Source organism: Indicator indicator, chromosome 9 (genome assembly GCF_027791375.1).
Source record: "Indicator indicator isolate 239-I01 chromosome 9, UM_Iind_1.1, whole genome shotgun sequence".
NCBI classification, from domain to species: Eukaryota; Metazoa; Chordata; class Aves; order Piciformes; family Indicatoridae; genus Indicator; species Indicator indicator.
In genome coordinates this window covers 28,439,010-28,456,790 of record NC_072018.1, presented here as the reverse complement: position 1 = coordinate 28,456,790, position 17,781 = coordinate 28,439,010, and the positions used below count along the sequence as shown (strand labels likewise).

At 54.7% G+C, this 17,781-nt stretch overlaps 1 protein-coding gene across 1 annotated transcript; it reads right to left on the bottom strand.

The window, feature by feature from the left end:
• Positions 1-59: 59 nt before the first annotated feature.
• On the bottom strand, positions 60-17,103 carry TMEM214 (transmembrane protein 214). The gene is made up of 17 exons (XM_054383485.1): positions 16,950-17,103; positions 16,468-16,673; positions 14,286-14,436; positions 12,953-13,087; positions 12,157-12,239; positions 10,832-10,937; positions 7,779-7,860; positions 6,752-6,853; positions 6,503-6,644; positions 6,029-6,120; positions 5,866-5,914; positions 4,888-5,001; positions 4,454-4,571; positions 3,948-4,044; positions 2,608-2,776; positions 1,189-1,340; positions 60-505 (listed from the first exon to the last, which is right to left on the bottom strand). Exons 1-17 carry the CDS (start codon positions 17,101-17,103, stop codon positions 379-381), a joined length of 2,079 nt encoding a protein of 692 aa, XP_054239460.1. The 3' UTR covers positions 60-378.
• Positions 17,104-17,781: the final 678 nt, after the last annotated feature.

Sequence of the window (17,781 nt, the reverse complement as noted above, 5' to 3'; positions counted from 1 at the left end):
GCAACAAAACCCATCAATAACAGCACAAAAACCCTAGAAATAAAAATGAGTCTGGTTCATTCAGCCATGGGAACTGGGCGGGAGGAGAGGGAGCATGGGGGTGTCTGACCTGATCCTCTGATACAAGGGAAAGAGGGTCACTTGCCCAGGTAACACCTATAGAAGGGACAGATTAAGCCAAAAGGAATTCACAGGGTGTGGAAAAAAAACTGGATGTGTGTTGCCTAGGAAAGAAAAAACCTCCCCAGTAGGCTCAGATTGGAGCCCAAAATCCCCACGTGAATCTCCCTCCATCCCACGTTGTGCTGAAGACACTCCTCGGTGGCTGGAGCACCAGGAGACAGCAGGACTGTGTGCCCCTCTCCTCCAGGAAGCAGGTCAGTGTCCAGAAATCATGGCCAAGGCCCAGTTTTTGACAGCTATGGTTGTGTTTTGCAGGTAAATCCAAGAGGAATAGGTAAAGCTTGTCAGGTGTTCCCTCACACAGTCCCAGGACACTTCTCCACTGGAAGGGGGAGGAGAACAGGTTATGGGCAGTGCAATCACCATCTGTGGAGCAGTAGCAGTGACCCAGCCCCAGTGTTACCAGTCTAGGAGGGATATGAGAGCACCCCAAGCTGGCAGCTATAGGGACACACTGTGGAAGAAAGTCCTGAACCCCTTGGAAAGGCCCTGACCCGGAACACCAGCTCCAGCTTCCTAGTCTATGACCTCTCTGCCAGGAGGAGCATGGAGCCAGTTCTGTAGCGAGAGCAGGAGCAAACTATACCCACACCAGCAGTGTCTGGCTGCATCCCTTCTCCCTGCAGAGGGGCAACTCTCAGCTCAGACAACCCATAGGTGGCCCCACTGTCAGGTCCCAGCAGGAGCCAGGGATGAGGGTGAGAATCCCTGGTCTTTAGTGGGTGCAGGGCTTGAGGGAGCTGAGGGACCTGCCTGTGCTGCCCACAGGGTGAATGCTGCTGCCACAGGGTATGAGCTCTCTACAGCACCACAGAATTACAGAAGCATTTTGATCAGAAGAGACTTTTGAGATCAAGTCCAACCATTAACCCAGCACTGCCAGGCCACCACTAGACCATGTCCCTTAGCACCTCATTTACACAGCCGTTAAACTCCTCCAGGGATAAAGAACCCACCAGTGCCCCCGACAGCCTGTTCATGCTCTGCAGGCTCAGAGATGCTCACTTGCAGGAGTCCAGGCAGTGCTGCCAGACTCGCTCCAGTGCTGTGGCCACACAGTCCAGCAGCGGCAGCAGGCAGCTCCGCACCAGGAACAGCAGCAGCTCTCGGACACATTCGGCAAAGTGCAGCAGGAACTCCGGCACCTGGGACTGCAGCTGTGGCGACAGAGACGGTGTTAACATCACCTTCACAGGCTGGGTTCAGGTACCCTGAGGAGCCTGGTATCTTGGATATCCATGAAGGAGGCTTTACCAAGCCAGGGTGCCCCACAGTCAGCCAGGAATCCCAGCATGGTGGCTTCTGGAAGGCACCTCTGGACATCATCCAGCCCAACCCACCTGCTAAAGCAGGGTCACCCACAGCGAGCTGCCCAGGGTCGCAATGTCCAGGCAGGTTTGGAATCTCCCCAGAGAAGGAGATTCCACAATCTCTGGGAAACCTGGTCCAGTCCTCTCGCACCCTCACAGGAAAGTTTCTTCTCCTGTTCAGATGGAACCTCCTGGGTTTCTCCCTGTTGCCCTTTGTCCTGTTGCTGGGCACCACTGAAAAGAGTCTAGCCCCATCCTTTTGTCCCCTGCCCTTTAGATACTGATAAGCAGAGAACCCTCTTAGCCTGCTCTTCTCCAGGCTACACAGCCCCAGGTCTCTCAGCCTTTCCTCATCAAAGAGATGTTTCAGTTCCCTCAGCATCTTCATAGCCTTCACTGGACTCTGTCCAGTAGTTCCTTGTCTCTCTTGAACTGGTATAAACTGAACCAGGCCCCACCCTCCTCCTGCCATGCTCTGGCATCTCGAAGCCCTCTCCACAATCACTTGGCTCACATGGGGCATGTTTCCACCAAACAGCAGCTTCACAGTGCCCACAGTGCTCCTCTGCAGGATGCTAAAGTCATCCCCTACCTACTAAACCACTGATTTTCAGGATATTAGGAAAAAATTCTCCACCAAAAGGGTTATTAGGCACTGAAACATGCTGCCCAAAGAAGTAGAGGTGTTTAAAAGATATTTGGATGAGGAGCTTAGGGACATCATGGGTTAACAGTTGTGTACAGGGAGATATTAGGCTATGGTTGGACTCCATGATCTTAAGATCTTTCCCAACCAGGCAATTCTGTGAGTTATCTTTGCATCCTCTCCCATTCAGAGCTGACACAGGCACTGCCAGCAGCTGGAAGGCAGCTGGTAGACAGTACCAGCACAGGGAGAATAGCATTTGAGACTCTGACCAGACCCACCAGCACCATAAGGCTCATGGTCAGGCATGAACAGTGACAGTGACATTACCTTCCTCCTTCAGACCTCTCCCTTCACTTTCTGCCTGTGGCATTGCAACCTGGCAGGGACCACGACACAGCCTCTGCAGTCCCCCAGTCCTCTCCCAGCATTCCTGGTCTCTCCCAGCAGGTGAAACATCCTTCTTACCCACTCGATGAAGCCAGGCAGGCTGTCATGGATGCCAAAGAGCAGAGAGAAACTCTGCTCAGTCATGTACAAGGCCAGTTCACCACTCTTCACCCAGAGCAGCTCCAGCTGTGGCTGCAGGACAGCCACTGCCTGGGAGCTGTAGACAGGCAGGGTCTGCTCCAGCCACCTGCAAGAGTTATGAGGAATGGAGTTAAACCCAGTTGGTGATGTGTAACAAGTGCTGTTCCCCATGGCTCAGTGCTGGGGCCTCTTCTGTTCAATATATTTATCAACAATCTGGATGAGGGGATGAGCTGTGGAGGAGTGTTGATCTGCTTGAGGATCAGAAAGTTCTACAGAGGGATCAGAACGGGCTGGATCAATGGACCAAGGCCAATGGGATAAGGTTCAACAAGACCAAGTGCTGGGTTCTATACTTGAGTCACAACCACCCCACAAATGCTGCAGTCTTGGGGAAGAGTGGCTGGAAACTGCCCAGTGGAAAAGGACCTAGGGGTGTTGGTTGACAGCCAGCTGAAGATGAACCACCATGTGCCCAGGTCACCAAGAAGGCCACCAGCATACTGGCTTGGATCAGCAATAGCATGGCCAGCAGGACTAGGGCAGGGAGTGACTTCCTGTACAGGGCACTGGTGAGGCCACATCTTGAATCAGGGATTTAGTTTTGGGACCCTCACTCCAAGAAGGACATTTTGGTGCCAGGGCACATCCAGAGAAGGACAAAAAAGGTGGTGAAAGGTCTAGAGTTCAAGTTGTGTGAGGAACAGCTGAGGAAACTGAGGTTGTAGAGCCTGGAGAAAAGGAGGTTCAGGGCAGACCTTCTTGTTCTCTACAAGTCCCTGAAAGGAAGTTGGATCAAGTTAAGGGCAGGTGTCTCCTCCCAAAGTAACAAGCTATAGGACAAGAAGAACCAGTCACCAAGTTGTGCTATGGGAGGTTTAGGTTGGACATGAGGAGCAGTATCTTCCCCTGCAACAAGCTGCCCAGGACAGTGGAGCATTTCCCATCCCTGGAAGGCTTTAGTAGTGACCTGCAGTGCTGGGTTAACAGTTGGACATGGTGATCTTTAAGGTCTTTTCCAACCAAAATGATTCTGAGATTCTATGACTGTGATTCCATGCCCTGGCACCACTGGCAGAGCCACTGGGGCACACAAGCACCTGAAGCTGCTGCCAAGGGAAGAGAAAAAAATCCAGAGCTGAGCTCAGTTCTTCTCCAGGCAGCACTGGGAACACTTCCTAGCAAGGAGGGCTCCCGAAGATTGCTCTGTGGCTGTGGGAACAGCCTCACACCCATCCAGCCACACATGCTGCCACCTAGCACGAGGGGTCACTGACCTGTACCCTTCAAGGCAACTATGGGAGACCTTCTGCCAGGCTTGCTGCGAGACTGGCAGGATGCTGGTAGAACGAAGCAGGCGAGCAGAAGAGGAGGCTGTAAGAGACAAGAACCATTCCCTGAGCAATTCTCTGACTTGGTCTGTGGGAGCTGTGTGCTCACCCTGTCCCTGAATCCTCTCTCTAGGGATGCACAGCTTGAGCTGCTTCACAAATCATCTCCAAGATGCTCCAAGGTGGGACTAAGAGGCATAGAAACTCCCGAGCAGAGAGGAAATCTGGGGGAGTGGGGACAGGCAGGGGGAATCTTTCTGCAGCCTGCTGAGAGCATCTGGCCAGCACAGTCCACATACCCCTCAAGCAATTCCAGAGACATATCATCAGGGCCGTGCTGCTCATCAGCATAGACCCAAGGTGAAGGGAGGGCTTTGGAGGGGTGTTGCTCAGGAGAACTGAGAAGTTAGTGATCCCCATGATGTTCCTTCCCATCAGAGAGAGCCCCTTACCCTGGAAGGAGCCATGAGTCCGGATGTCATGCAGAAGGAAGCCAGCCCCAAAGACCAGGAGGACGAGCAGCAGCTGGGACCAGGGGAAGCCCTGGCCCTTCATCTTGCGCAGCAGCTCCTGGGCAGGTGGAAGGGTGGGGCCCAGTGACCACGGGGCTCCCAAGGCCAGGGAGGTTCCCACAGTGCTGCACACGCAGCTGCTCACACCACCCACCCCTGGCTTCCCAGTGGGAGCCAGTGTCATCTGCTGAGCAGCTGGGAGGATGGACAGGAGCCAGCAACATATGTCCCCAGCATGTCCTGCAGACAAGCTGCTGCGAGGCCCCAACCTGGCATGTGCTGGTGGCAAGAGAGGCCAACCACAACTCCGGCACAGAACCAAAATCTGGTCCCCGGCTGTCACAGCGCACCAGCCACCCTGTCCCAGGGCTCACCTTGCAGGCAGCATCACAGGCGGCCACATCCTGGTCGCTGTTGGAACCTTTTGCTGCCAGCTCCTCGTTTGTCACTTTGAACGAGCGAACCGTTTCCTGCAGTGACTGACGTACCTTGGGGAAAGCAAGAGCTGTGTCATGGCACCCAGCACCCCCAGCTGGTGGCACCCTGCCCCAAAGAGGTTGTGCGAAGAAGCAGGAGAGGGGATAGGATGGGCAGAAACATTGAGGACATGCAGGACAGATCAGGCTGTGGCGACAACTCCAAGGGTCTTGCATCAAGACCAAGCCAGACAGCCTGCTGCTCTGGAGTGGCCAGAGCTGCTGGAAAACCAACAGTGACCAGTGTGATCTCCACACTCACAGAATCACAGAACCCCACCTGTGGCAGGGATTGGAAAGGGTCTCTGCAAATCATCTAGTCCAACCTCCCTGGTACAGCAGGGTCACCTACAACAGGTTGTCCAGGATCACAATATCCACGTGGTATTGGAACCTCTTCAGACAAGAAGACTTCACAATCTCTCTTGGAAACCCGGACCAGGGCTCTGGCAACCTCACAGGTGCCATGTTCAGATGGAACCTCCTGGGTTCCAGTTTGTGCCTGTTTCTCCTTGTCCTATTGCTGGGTACCACTGAAAAGGGACTGGGCCCCTCCTCTTGACCTTTGCTTGTTAGGTGAAGAGCTTCCTCACAGCACCAGAACAGCAAGGCCTAATGGGGACTGAATCCAGAAGATCTGAGTCTCAACGCAGCCCATGGAGTGTAAGAGGCTCTCCTGTGTCTGCAGGCACTGTGTGGCCTGTCCCCAGGACATGCCTCTTGAGCCTGGCAGGGACATGTCTGCTAAAGCAGTACCAGGTGGGCATACAACAGATCCTGTATGGACACTGCTCATGCAGGGACCTTCTACAGGAGCACCTGGTTCATTGTCTCTCCAGCACAGAAAACTCCTCCTTCCCACAGCTTCCTCCTTACCTTCTTGCTGCTGTTCTCCCAGGACTCCAGTAGATGATTCAGAAGCAAACTTAGGGGGGGAAAGAAAGCACAGAACTGGATCAGGGGCTCCAAGAAGTGATTTAATACACTCCTAAACACTAGCAGGTTGGTGCTGGCTCTCCTCAGAGCAGCAGGAACCAACCTGGACTGGGAGAGGTGCTTGGTGTAGAGCTGCCTCCAGACACTGAAGCTCAGGGGGTCCAGGCTCAGGCACTGGCTCATGGAGGTTAGGAGCTGGGAAGAGACCACACAGCAAGTCAGCACACTTGATCTGGGCCCCCAGCACGACATGTGTCTCTTGGTCTGGAACATGAGACAACTGCCCTGGACTGTATGCTGGCACAGTTGGCCACCATGACCTTCTGCTGGCATCTCTCTGCTCAGACTCTGACACTGGGGAGCTGAGCTGGCAACAGAAGAGGCCAGTGCCTGGCCATGCCAGGTAGCCAGACTGGTGGATGGCAGAACCTCACGCCCAGCGCAGTGAGTTGGATGGGAAGGACAGGGCCCAATGGCCATCCCTCCTCGCTGGAACACCAGGGCTGCCACGCAGCAACATGCTGGGACCAAGAGTCCTATAATGCTGCTGGCCATGCATCCCCCATTCAGGGCTCACCTCTTTTTTCATGATGGGAGGGCAGCTCGGCGTTGCTCGGGAGAGGAAGGAGGGGAAGTAGGTGTGCAGTGTGGTCTCTGGCTTTGCTCCGAATGCCAGCACCTTCAGGCGAGGGTAGAGCTGCCGTAGCTCCTCCTGCAGGCTGAGGGGAGATTGCACTGGGGCTGCAGGAAGTGGCCAGTCTGGCCACTGGGGTGTTCACCCCAAGCCACAGCCCACACTGGGGAGAACTGGAGGGTGTCAGCATACTTGGGTGGCAGTGAGTTGTTGGGCATGAAGGCAAAATCCAGGAGGGGGAAGAAATCCTTGGGTCCGATCATGCCAAAGCCTTTGGTCAGGTTTGGGTGCATCCTGTGTGGCACAAACACACCCTGTGAGCTGGGACAGACATGCCAGGGGCCCCACACAGCCCTGGGGAAACAACCACCCTCATCCTGGCATTGGTGGGTTCCCTCCAGTGGGATGCACCAAATGCCAGTGGTTTCCATCCACCACAGTCATTGGCCTCCACTGCTACTCAGGGCCACACCACACAGGCAGCTGTGGGGCTCCAGGGGCCACATCCCATCCTGGCAGCAGCCAGCTGGGCAGGATGGATGCTGGCAGCTAACCCATTCCTGGACCTGTGGCCAGGCAGCCACCCTGATACTTTCAGCGTCCCCTGGCTGTGACCAAGCTGCCAAAAGACACAAAGATAAAGGGGGCTTGTGGAGCCACTTCCAGTGAACAGAGCTGGAAGAGTTGGCATTCTAGCCAGTGCTGGAGCTGCTGCCATAATTCCCAGCTCCTTTCCACCACGCCCAGGTGGTCATGCTGGCAAGAGTGGCTGTCCTGACTGGTGGGAAGTGGCCACAGACCCACCTGTCCCAGTCCTCAGCCAGGGAAAAGCTCATCTGCCTGTGATGAAAGACACTGCTGGCACTTCTCACTGCAGCCAGGACCCCTGATATGCCTGAGCACCACAAGCACAAGTAGAAATTGGGACCCTGTTCCTCAGAGTGCTGCCCCTCTGGGCATGGACGCTCACAGCAGAGCTGCTCTCCCAGGGTTGTGGTGGGACTGGAGAAGCCTGGTCCTGGCACTGAGTTACACTGGTGCTGCCATGGCCTCAACATTCAGCACTGGAGGCAAGTGGCTGAGACTTGCCTGCCGCAGGAAGGTGACCAGGGCCATCCAGGAAGGACTCTGCTCCCACTCCACCCACCTCCCCATGTCAGGAAGGGTGCCAGCAGCACCCCCAAAAGTGCCAAGAGACTGAAAGCAAGGTGTGACTCACATCAACAGACGGTCCAGGTAGGAAACAGCATAAGGGGAGAGAGATTTGATTCCTAGCACTGGGAGCATGATGCCGAGCCACACTGTGGAGAGAGGCCACAGTCAGACTGGGGAGCAGGAGGGACAAGATTGTGCAGTCACAGAATCATTTTGGTTAGAAAAGACTTTTAAGATCCAGTCCAACTATCAACCCAGCACTGTCAGATCACCACTAAACCATGTCTCTCTGCATCACACCTAGACAGCTTTTAAACCCCTCCAGGGATGATGACTCCACAAGTGCTCTGAGCAACCTGTTCTAGGGCTTGGCAACCCTTTTGGAGAAGAAATTGTTCCTCATGTTGAACTTAAACCTTCCTGGCACAGCTTGAGGCCATTTCCTCTTGCCCCATTATTTGTTACTTGGGAGAAGAGACCAAGCCTCACCTTGCTTCAACCTCCTTTCAAGGAGTTGGAGAGAATGAGAAGGTCTCTTTTGAACTCTCCTTTTCTCCAGGCTCAACAACTCCAGTTCCCTCAGCTGCTCCTCAGAAGACTTGTGCTCTAGACCCTTCACCAGCTTTGTTGTCCTTCTTTAGATGAGGGGCAAGCAACTGATGTCATTTACCTGGACCTGAGCAAAGCCTTTGACACTGTCCCACACCACATCCTGGTCTCCAAACTGGTGACACATGGGTTTGATGGGTGGTCCACGAGATGGATAAAGAACTGGCTTGATGGCCACACCCAAAGAGTGGCTGTCAATGGGTCCATGTCCCAGTGGAGGCCAGTGACAAGCGGAGTCCCTCAAGGATCAGTCCTGAGACCAGTCTTGTTTAACACCTTTGTGGCATTGAGTGCACTCTCAGCAAGTTTGCTGATGACACCAAGCTGTGTGGTGCAGCAGACACGCTGGAGGGAAGGGATCCACCCAGAGGGACCTGGACAGGCTGGAGAGGTGGGCACAAGCCAACCTCATGAGGTTCAACAAGACACAGTGCAAGGTCCTGCATCTCAGTGGAGGCAATCCCAAGCACAAATCCAGGCTGGGCAGTGACTGGCTGGAAAGCAGCCCTGAGGAGAGGGACTTGGGGGTGCTGGTGGACAAGAAGCTCAACATGAGCTGTCAATGTGCACTTGCAGCCCAGAAAGCCAACCAGATCCTGGGCTGCATCTGGAGAAGTGTGGCCAGCAGGTCAAGGGAGGTGATGCTCCCCCTCTACTCAGCTCTGGTGAGACCCCACCTGGAGTACTGCGTCCAGTTCTGGAGCCCCTATTACAAGAGGGATATGGACATGCTGGAAGGTGTCCAGAGAAGGGCCACCAGGATGATCAGAGGGCTGGAGCACCTCTCCTATGAGGACAGACTGAAAGAGTTGGGGCTGTTCAGTCTGGAGAAGAGAAGGCTCCGAGGTGACCTTCTTGTGGCCTTCCAGGATCTGAAGGGGGCTACAAGAAAGCTGGGGAGGGACTTTTTAGGCTATCAGGTAGTGACAGGACTAGGGGGAATGGAATAAAGCTGGAAGTGGGGAGATTCAGGCTGGACGTGAGGAAGAAGTTCTTCCCCATGAGAGTGCTGAGACCCTGGAATGGGTTGTGCAGGGAGGTGGTTAGGGCCCCATCCCTGGAGGTGTTTAAGGCCAGGCTGGATGAGGCTCTGGCCAGCCTGCTCTAGTGTGAGGTGTCCCTGCCCATGGCAGGGGGGTTGGAACTAGATGATCCTTGTGGTCCCTTCCAACCCTGACTGATTCTATGATATGCTCCAGCCCCTCAATGTCCTTCTTGGAAAGTGAGGGGCCCAAATCTGAACATACTATTCAAGATACAGCTTCAGATCAGGGAGCAGAGGAGCTCTTACTGTGTGTCCACACGCTTAGATGCTCCCTGGCCATGCCACATGCTCCATCCATCAGCACAAGCACTCCTCAGGTCTACAGGCAGCAAGTGAAGAGCAGAGGATCCCTCAGGTGCCATGCCCACAGCAATATTTAAACCCAGGACAAACCATGATCCCATTCCCCACTTAAAACACCCAGAAGGCAACCAAACAGACCCCTTGGGAAGGGCTGTGGGGTGGCCATGCTGCCTGGCTTGTCCTGCTGGGAGCCAGCCGTTTTCTGTCCCAGCTCGGGGAAGATGCTTCCTGGAGATGAAATGCGGTAACAGCAGCTTCTGTCACTATTTAACCACCAAGGCTGGACAGGAGATCTGAACCTACCCTTCGACAGCAATATGCTTCTTGCAACATCTCTAACTGCCCTGAAAATAACTGAGCTCTACCAGTGTCCCCATAGAGTATTTGGGCCTCTACAAACACACTTCAGCACAGGCCACTCCCCTCTGTGACAGCGACCAGCCTTGAACACTCATGGCCAAGGAACAAAGGCACCCATGAGGAAGCAGTCAGGAGCAGCAAGCTGTGACACACCAGCCAGCATACCCTGAGCAGGCCCCACCGTTGCTGAGTGCCATGGCCTGAAGGGTCTTTCCTAACCTGAATGACTTCATGAGGACAGGCTTTTTAGCAGGGTCTGCTGTGTCAGGATGAGGGGTGATGGTTTTAAACTGAAGAAGGGGAGATTCAGACTAATTTGAAGGAAGAAAATTATTTATGTCGAGGGTGGTGAGACCTAGCCCAGATTGCCCAGAGGTGGTAGATGCTCAATTCCTGGAAATAATCCAGGCCTGGTTAGACGGGGCTCTGAGCAACCTGCTCTAGTGTCCCTGCTCACTGCATGGGGTTGGACTACATGAGTTTTAAAGGACTCTTCCCACCCAAACTGTTCCATGATTCGAAGATTCTGCTCTCAAAGAAGCACCTGACAGACCTGGAGTGCCCTCACAGGGAGGTACCTACAGTGGCTGCAGACACTCCAGTTCCCAGGTGTCCATCTAGAGCAGTCTGCCCCAAGGACCTCCCCTCTCTGGCATTTCAGCAGCAGGATGGTGCATTTTGGAGCAGACCACATGCCTGGGCAACACCAGGGTCACCCTGGCTCTCTTTCCACTGCCCAGGGAGGGATGGGTGCCTCTCAGCAGGGACAGATGCCCAGCTTACTGCTCCACACCTCTCACCTTTCAGGCCCTCGTGGAGGTCAGTGTGTCCAGCCTGTCCCAGTGCCCAGAGGACAGTGAGGCATTTCGCTGGCTTGTTCTGCTGGGATCGCAACACCTCCAAGTACTGTGGCAAAGGCAAGAGCTGTTAGTTGAGCAGAGCCTCAGGCCCTCCTACCTCACCACCACTGTGTTACTACATGGGGCTGATGGTATCCCAGGACCACAGCAGCTCCAATAGAACCAGGGCTGCCCGGCCAGCAGGGAGTGAGCTGGTGTTGCTGGCAGAGGCCTGTGAACCCCCTCCCCATGATCCCATCACCCCCCACACCAAATACACTCCATACACCCACAAGATAGATGATATGGGTGCTGTGCTGAGCAACTGAGCACCCTCCATGGGAGCTGTGGACCCATCATCCCCATGAGACCTTTCTATGGGTGAATATGGGTGCTGTGGTCCTGACTGAACAGCAGGCACCTGCTATGGGTGCTGTGGATGCACTCCTCATGGTCCCATTACCCCAACAGGCACTCTCCACACCAACCCAGTCCCAGGAAAGACCCTCAGCACCAAGTGGGGCTGGGAACGTGCCAGTTAGGGGCAGGTGGAACAGCAAACCCCTGCTCTGGGGAAGCAGAGCTGGACAGCACCCAAGCCACAGTTATATAAATATCTGAGGGCTGGGTGTCAAGAGGGAGGGGACAGGACTAGGGGTAATGGATATAAACTACAGAACAGGAGGTTCCACCTCAACATGAGAAGGAATTTCTTCACTGTGAGGGTCACAGAGCACTGGAACAGGCTCCCTAGAGGGGTTGTGGAGTCTCCGTTTCTGGAGACTTTCAAGATCCATCTGGGTTGTGTTCCTGTGCAACCTGTGCTAGATTCTATGGCTCTGCTCTGGCAGGGGGGGGTTGAACTCAATGACCTTCAGAGGTCCCTTCCAACCCTTAACATCACCCTGTGATCACCTGCTGCTCTTAAAGGAGCAGGACCCCAGAAACTCTCATTTTTGCCCCATGGCTGCTTAGCCACCAAGGGTGGCCAGGTCCTGCTCCCTGCAAGAGCTGCACAGAGGGACAAGGTCTTTAAGGACAAGACACTGTTGGATGTCAGTGCTTACAGCAGCTCCAGCACATTTAGAGAGATACTGAACATACTGGTCCCCCTGCATGGGGTACAGGCACAGAGAGGCACAAGGGCTTCATGCATGGGACAACCCCAACAGGCTCCAAAGGGCTTCCAATTATCAGGAATAAATGCTCATCAACAGCTGCTCCGGTGGTCTTCAAGTCATGAAGAGCAGCAGCACCCCCAGGGTACAAACCAGGCCCCAGCTCACCTTGCCCAGGTTTGTGGTGGCAATTTTGGGTCTGTCCAGAAGCAGGGCCTGAATGCAGATCCTGTACCCATGCAGCGAATCTCCTGAAACACAGCACAGAAGAAGTTTCTAAGCCATAGGCTGTTACAAATGTCCCATTCTACCTGTGATAGTCACAGAAGGTGGAGGAGGTGATGATCCTGTCCCTGCAGACCTGTCCTAGTCACTGGTTAATGAGCTCCAGGCATGAGTCCCATCACTGTATCACAGTCCGGCTCCCTCTCTGGCTGCTCCCCACCCACCTTCTACCCAGGACCCCCTGCTGCAGGGCTCCAGCAGACATTCCGACCCTACAGATACCTAGAAACCCATCAGCCCAGCTCTGCCCTCCAGAGCAGCAGAAAGCAGGCACAGTAATTGTCCTCATCAAGACCCCAAGTCCAGGAGCTTCCAAGGCTCATTACCCCCTCGCTCATGTTCAAAAGGAGGGGGTCACAGTGGAACCCCATGTGTGCCAGACACCACCCAACAACCTCCTCTAACTCTACTAGCCCCTTGGATAGGGAGCACGGCTGTGGCAGAGACTGGTTGCTTCACAATCCCAGAATCTCAACATGGTGGGGGTTGAAAGGGACCTCTGGAGATCATCTAATCCACTCCCTGCTAAAGCAGGGTCACCCAGAGCAGGTTGCCCACGATCTCAATGCCCACACGGATTTGGAATCTCTCCAGGGGATGATTTGCACCCAAGCAGAGGGGCATTAACAGAGCACAATGGGCATGTTGGTGCCATGGACCCGTGCCAACCACATCTTACCTTGGGTTTTGTCCAGCTCCTGCAGCATGGTATAAACACAGTGGTCAAAAAAGAGCTCTAACACACTGGATGACTTTCCCAGCAGGGATCTGATGATATTCCTTAGCTCCTTGTTCACCAGGCAGTATGGGTAGTCTGGAACCAAGGCAAGAGTTTAGTGAGCACCAGTTTGAGTACCCAGCTGGCCCAGCACACAAGGTGGTCATGGCAAAGCACCTTGTCTTCACACAACACAGCCAAAACCCAGCTTACTTCTTGGTTGTTCTGCACCAGCTAACTCAGCAGTAAGGGAGTCTCTTCTGTTAAGTGTTGGCACTGCAGTTTACCCAAGGGTTTCGAGAAGTAGTTCTCCTCTTCTACCCATTGCCACCCCAACAAGTGCTCAAAGCATACATAGACCAACACATCAGGCTTCAAAGGGAAACCCAGCCAGAATCAATGAACTGTTCTTTTTGAACAGCATCTTTAAGATCAAGTCCAAGCATGACCAGGTCACCACTAAGCCATGTCCTTCAGCACCATATCTATAAAGCTTATAAATTTCTCCAGAGACAGGGATTCTTCCACTGCCCTGGACAGCATGAGTTATGGTTTAACAACTGATGAAAAAATATATTCCCCATGTCTGACCTAAATCTCCCCTTGCACAACTTGAGGCCAGTTCTTCTTGTCCTGTCACTTGTTTCTTGAGAGAAGAGACCAACACCCAACTTGTTCCAACCTCCTTTCAGAGGGTTGCAGGAAACATAAAGGTCTCTACCAGTCTTGTGCCTTTTCTATTAACAGGTTTCCCAAGATGGTTTTCCACAGAGAAAAACCTGTTTGGAGCAAGGGGAAAGCAAAGTCAAGCCCAAACATCTCAGTTCATAGGGAACCAGCCCAGACTGTAAGACAGGCTCAACCTGATCTGCCTCAAGTGAGGAGAGTTTTTTGTTGTCACATCTGTGACTTCTTTTGTCCCACCTGTTCTAGTGTTTCTGAAACCTGGCTCCACAGCAAGCTGGCCTCTAACCCGTGCACTTCAGAAACTGTGCAAAATAGGGACAGCAAGGAAAACAGCACTGAAATATTTCAGTTTTCCTCCTGTGACCATGACAGCTGGACTTGATCTTAAGGGTCTCTTCCAAGTTAAATGGTTCCATGAAACTGCCCAGCAGGGAAGAGAGGAGAGGCTGCTTCTTCCCAGGTGCTGAGCCCAGCTTCCCTATCACCCCTCTGCCTGGCTCCCTGTAGTTTTAAGGATGACCCCAATCTGTCCCAGATGTGGAGAAGCACACTGTCCCATGTGCCCCACAAAACACAAGAGGCCTCAGCAGTGGGGCAACTCACTGACCATGGGGGTGCTGGCTGAGCAAGGGGTCGCTTCGGGGAGCCTGCAGCTTGTAGTTGAGGTATCCGGCCAGGTCCTTCACCCAGACCGATGGGTTCTCAGGGAACATGCTCTGGCTCTTAGCCAGCTCCTTCTGCAGGTCTGCCAGGTCAAGCTGGAAGTGACATACAGACAAGTTCAACCCAGGATATGCAGTACCAAATGAAAAATGTGAGCTTCTGCTTCTAAGGGGCTACTGGGCATGGAGGGAAACACCCCCCACTTTGTTCCGAGGGTGCTGCCTTTCCTGCATGGAAACCCCAGTCCACCACTGACTCATGCAAATGGGAGCACTGGCCTGGAAACAGTGTTTCATCTTGTACTGGAAACACTAGAAAAAACTGTACCCAGGAACAAAAAAAACTCATGTAGGGAATTGCAGGTACCTGAAGGGCTGCAGAAAGGCCCAGAGATGTCAGAAGGATGAGCTCTTCCTCAGAGCTTCCTTCCAAATTACCACCAGCTGCAGCTCTGCTACTCTCCATGTACCCCACAGCATCACCCAGGACCAGTTGGCTCCATCCATACCATCTCTGGGCAGAGACAGCTTGAGGCTGCAGCTTGGTGAGGATCAGTCCAGCGTTACCCTAGTGTGGCTGGTTTGTGCCAGCACTGTCAGGAAACTGCACCCAGAGTCCTCCAAGGAGAAAACAGCCCAGACCATCAAGATCCACTCCAATCAACAACCTGCAATCAACAAAGCCCGAGGACAGGGAGCAACTCAAGTTCCCTCACCTTCTTCCTTCTATGCTGTCAGTCACCAAACATGCTTATCAAACCTGCTTTCAAACTCAGATTCTTTGCCAGCTCACAGGGAGGCCCTGTCAATTCTACAGAGTTAGGAGAGCAGCAAGGTTTTAATGGCTGTTGGAAACTCTGAAGAGTCTAACGCTTCCTTCCATGGAGGAGTTCAGCTACAGCACACTATTAAACCTGAGCTGGGCACCTTTTGTTGGGTTTTTATTCCAGCAACCATTTTGAAAAAAAAAAAAAAGGAGTAACAAAAGAACAGCTGCTGCTACATCGGCAGACTGAATAAGGCTGTCAGCAAAGGCAAGGGAGAAGCAGCTGCACAACAGATCAGTCACTGCTAAGCTGCAGAGAGCATTTACAGGACAACCATGCTGCAGCCTAGAGCTGCTCTCCTGAGGAATATCTGCCCTGACACATGCAGAAATAATGCATCCATTCTACTCTCAGCTGCCTCTGCACACAAATCTGGATGTGGGGAACTGCTGAGTTGGAGAAACCTCCTATTCCTGCAGCAGAGGAGACCAAAAGTGCTCAGGGTAAGAACAAGGTGGTGCTAGCAAGAAGCTGGATGGCTGAGTGCTGCAGGAGAGCCCTGCCAGGTAGCCACTTTCCCTCAACAAAGAGTCCATCTGGGGTTCCTTCCCAAAACCTGTCCATGCTCAGACATGAGAAGCAAACAAGTTCTGCAGATTTATCTGAAGCACGAGATGCAGAAACAGCTCTCTGGGACGTCACATGGTAAGACAGGGAGGATTCACTGATGAGGCTCTCTGAGGATTCCTCCTGGGCATCAGACAAGGAGTGGGTGATGTGAGAAACCAAAAATTCCCTTCCAGTGAGCTCCTGCTACAGCAAAAGCACAACTCCAAGCAGAAGAGGGATCTCCCAGACCAGCCTGAGACTTGCCAATGAACCAACACCATCTGTTACACTCCAACAGCAACTGTGACCACCCCAGGCCACAGCTGGAGTGCTCATCCCTGAATGAAGGTGGGGACACATTAATAAGGCCAGGTGTCCCACACAGGGGGCACTGGGAAGCAGGAGCCAGCCTCCTGCTCCTCCCAAGGTGTGATGAACCCCTGCAGCAAGGCTAAACCACAATAGGGCACCACACTCTTTGTGCTCCTCCCTTCAACTGGATTTAGCAACAACTTTCCCCGCGAGAACCCAGGCTCTCACTCCTGAAGCAGGGGAGAGTGCAGGTACCAGAACGCTGGCCAGCCTCGGGTATCCAAGGGTACCCAGAGCTTTGGTTCTACCATATTAAAGGGGGCTGGGAACGACCTGGGTCCCCTCAGGCCTGCAGGAACGGGGTGGGCTGGAGATGAGCGACCTGCAGGCAGGTGCTAGCAACGTGCTCTCAAGGCATAGGGCAGCCAGGTACACTCACAGCTCTCAGGGCTTCCTCCAGCGTGCGGCACTTGCCCGGCTTGATGCTGATATCATTCGACGATGGCTTCTTCGTGCTCTTCCCTGCATGCTGCCTCCGATGCGGCTGTTCAGGAGCTGAGGTGGGAGGAACCTGCTCCTTGTTCTGTTTCTTCAGCGTTCTCTCAAAGCCCAGCTCGAAGATGGTGTCGGAGGTAGCAATAGGAGCTGGAACCGGGACACAGGGGAGAAGGTGGCCAGGGAGCACCGAGAACACCGACGGGGCGACGGGGAACAAGGACAGTTCACGGGAGCGGCAGACAAACTGGGCCTGTGCCTCGGTGTGAACTCGACGAGAACATTCCCCCACAGCCTCACCACCCCAACAGGGCCCAGTGGCCCGACCCACCGCCCCATACCGCGCTGGGAACTGGCCCGAACTGGCCGACTCTCCCCAGACCTCCGGGATACCGCGCGGGACACCCTCACCCAGCACACGCTTACCAGCCAAAGACAGTACCCGGCCGGCGTTGGCCTCGCCCAGGGCGCGGCGGCCGCCGGGGCCCCCCGCAGTCCGCCGTCCTTTCCGCACCACCTCCCAGCGCCCGCCTCCCGCCGAGACCGGGCCCGGGCCCGGGCCCGCGCCCACCGCCGCCATCGTCGCCGAACCCCGGGGAACGGCGGCCGACAGCGCGGGGCGCGTGCGCACATCGGCCCCGCCCATTGGATACAGCCGCTCACCCCGCCCCTGCCCATTGGCTGTAGCTGCAGACACGCGCCGCGCGCTCTCCGTGCCACGTCCCCGCTCCGCCCCACTAGGTCAGAAGGCAGCTGCGGGTCCGCCTCGGCGGGGTGGGGGATAAGGCGCTTCGATCCGCAGGAATGCTCAACTTCCAGTAGCAGCACCCGTAGCGAGGCCGCCGGCGGTTGGTCTCGGCCGCCAGTCCTGTGCCCACTGGGCATTGCCAGTGTTGACCGAGCCGTTGTCCTGGGACACGGCATCGCGGGACTCGGGCAAGGCGCGGATTCGGACAGAGCGGGCCCGAGGTGGGGGGAAAAGGCGGGGCCAGCGAGAGGGGCGGGACCATGGGGGTCATGCCGCTCCAGGGAAAGCTTCGCCAGGGGGCGGAACCTTGTGGGAGGGGCGGAGCCATGAAGATCACAACTTCCCGTCCTGGCTGCTGGGGCGGGGTCTTGGAGAGGGGTCGGGACCACGGGGGTCGATACAGCCGTCAGCAGAGGGGCGACGGAGCGACAGGGCGGAGCCTAGGACATGGGAGCACGGCCATGCAGATCAGACACCGCGCAGCGTGCTGGGAGCTCAATGGTTCGCCCC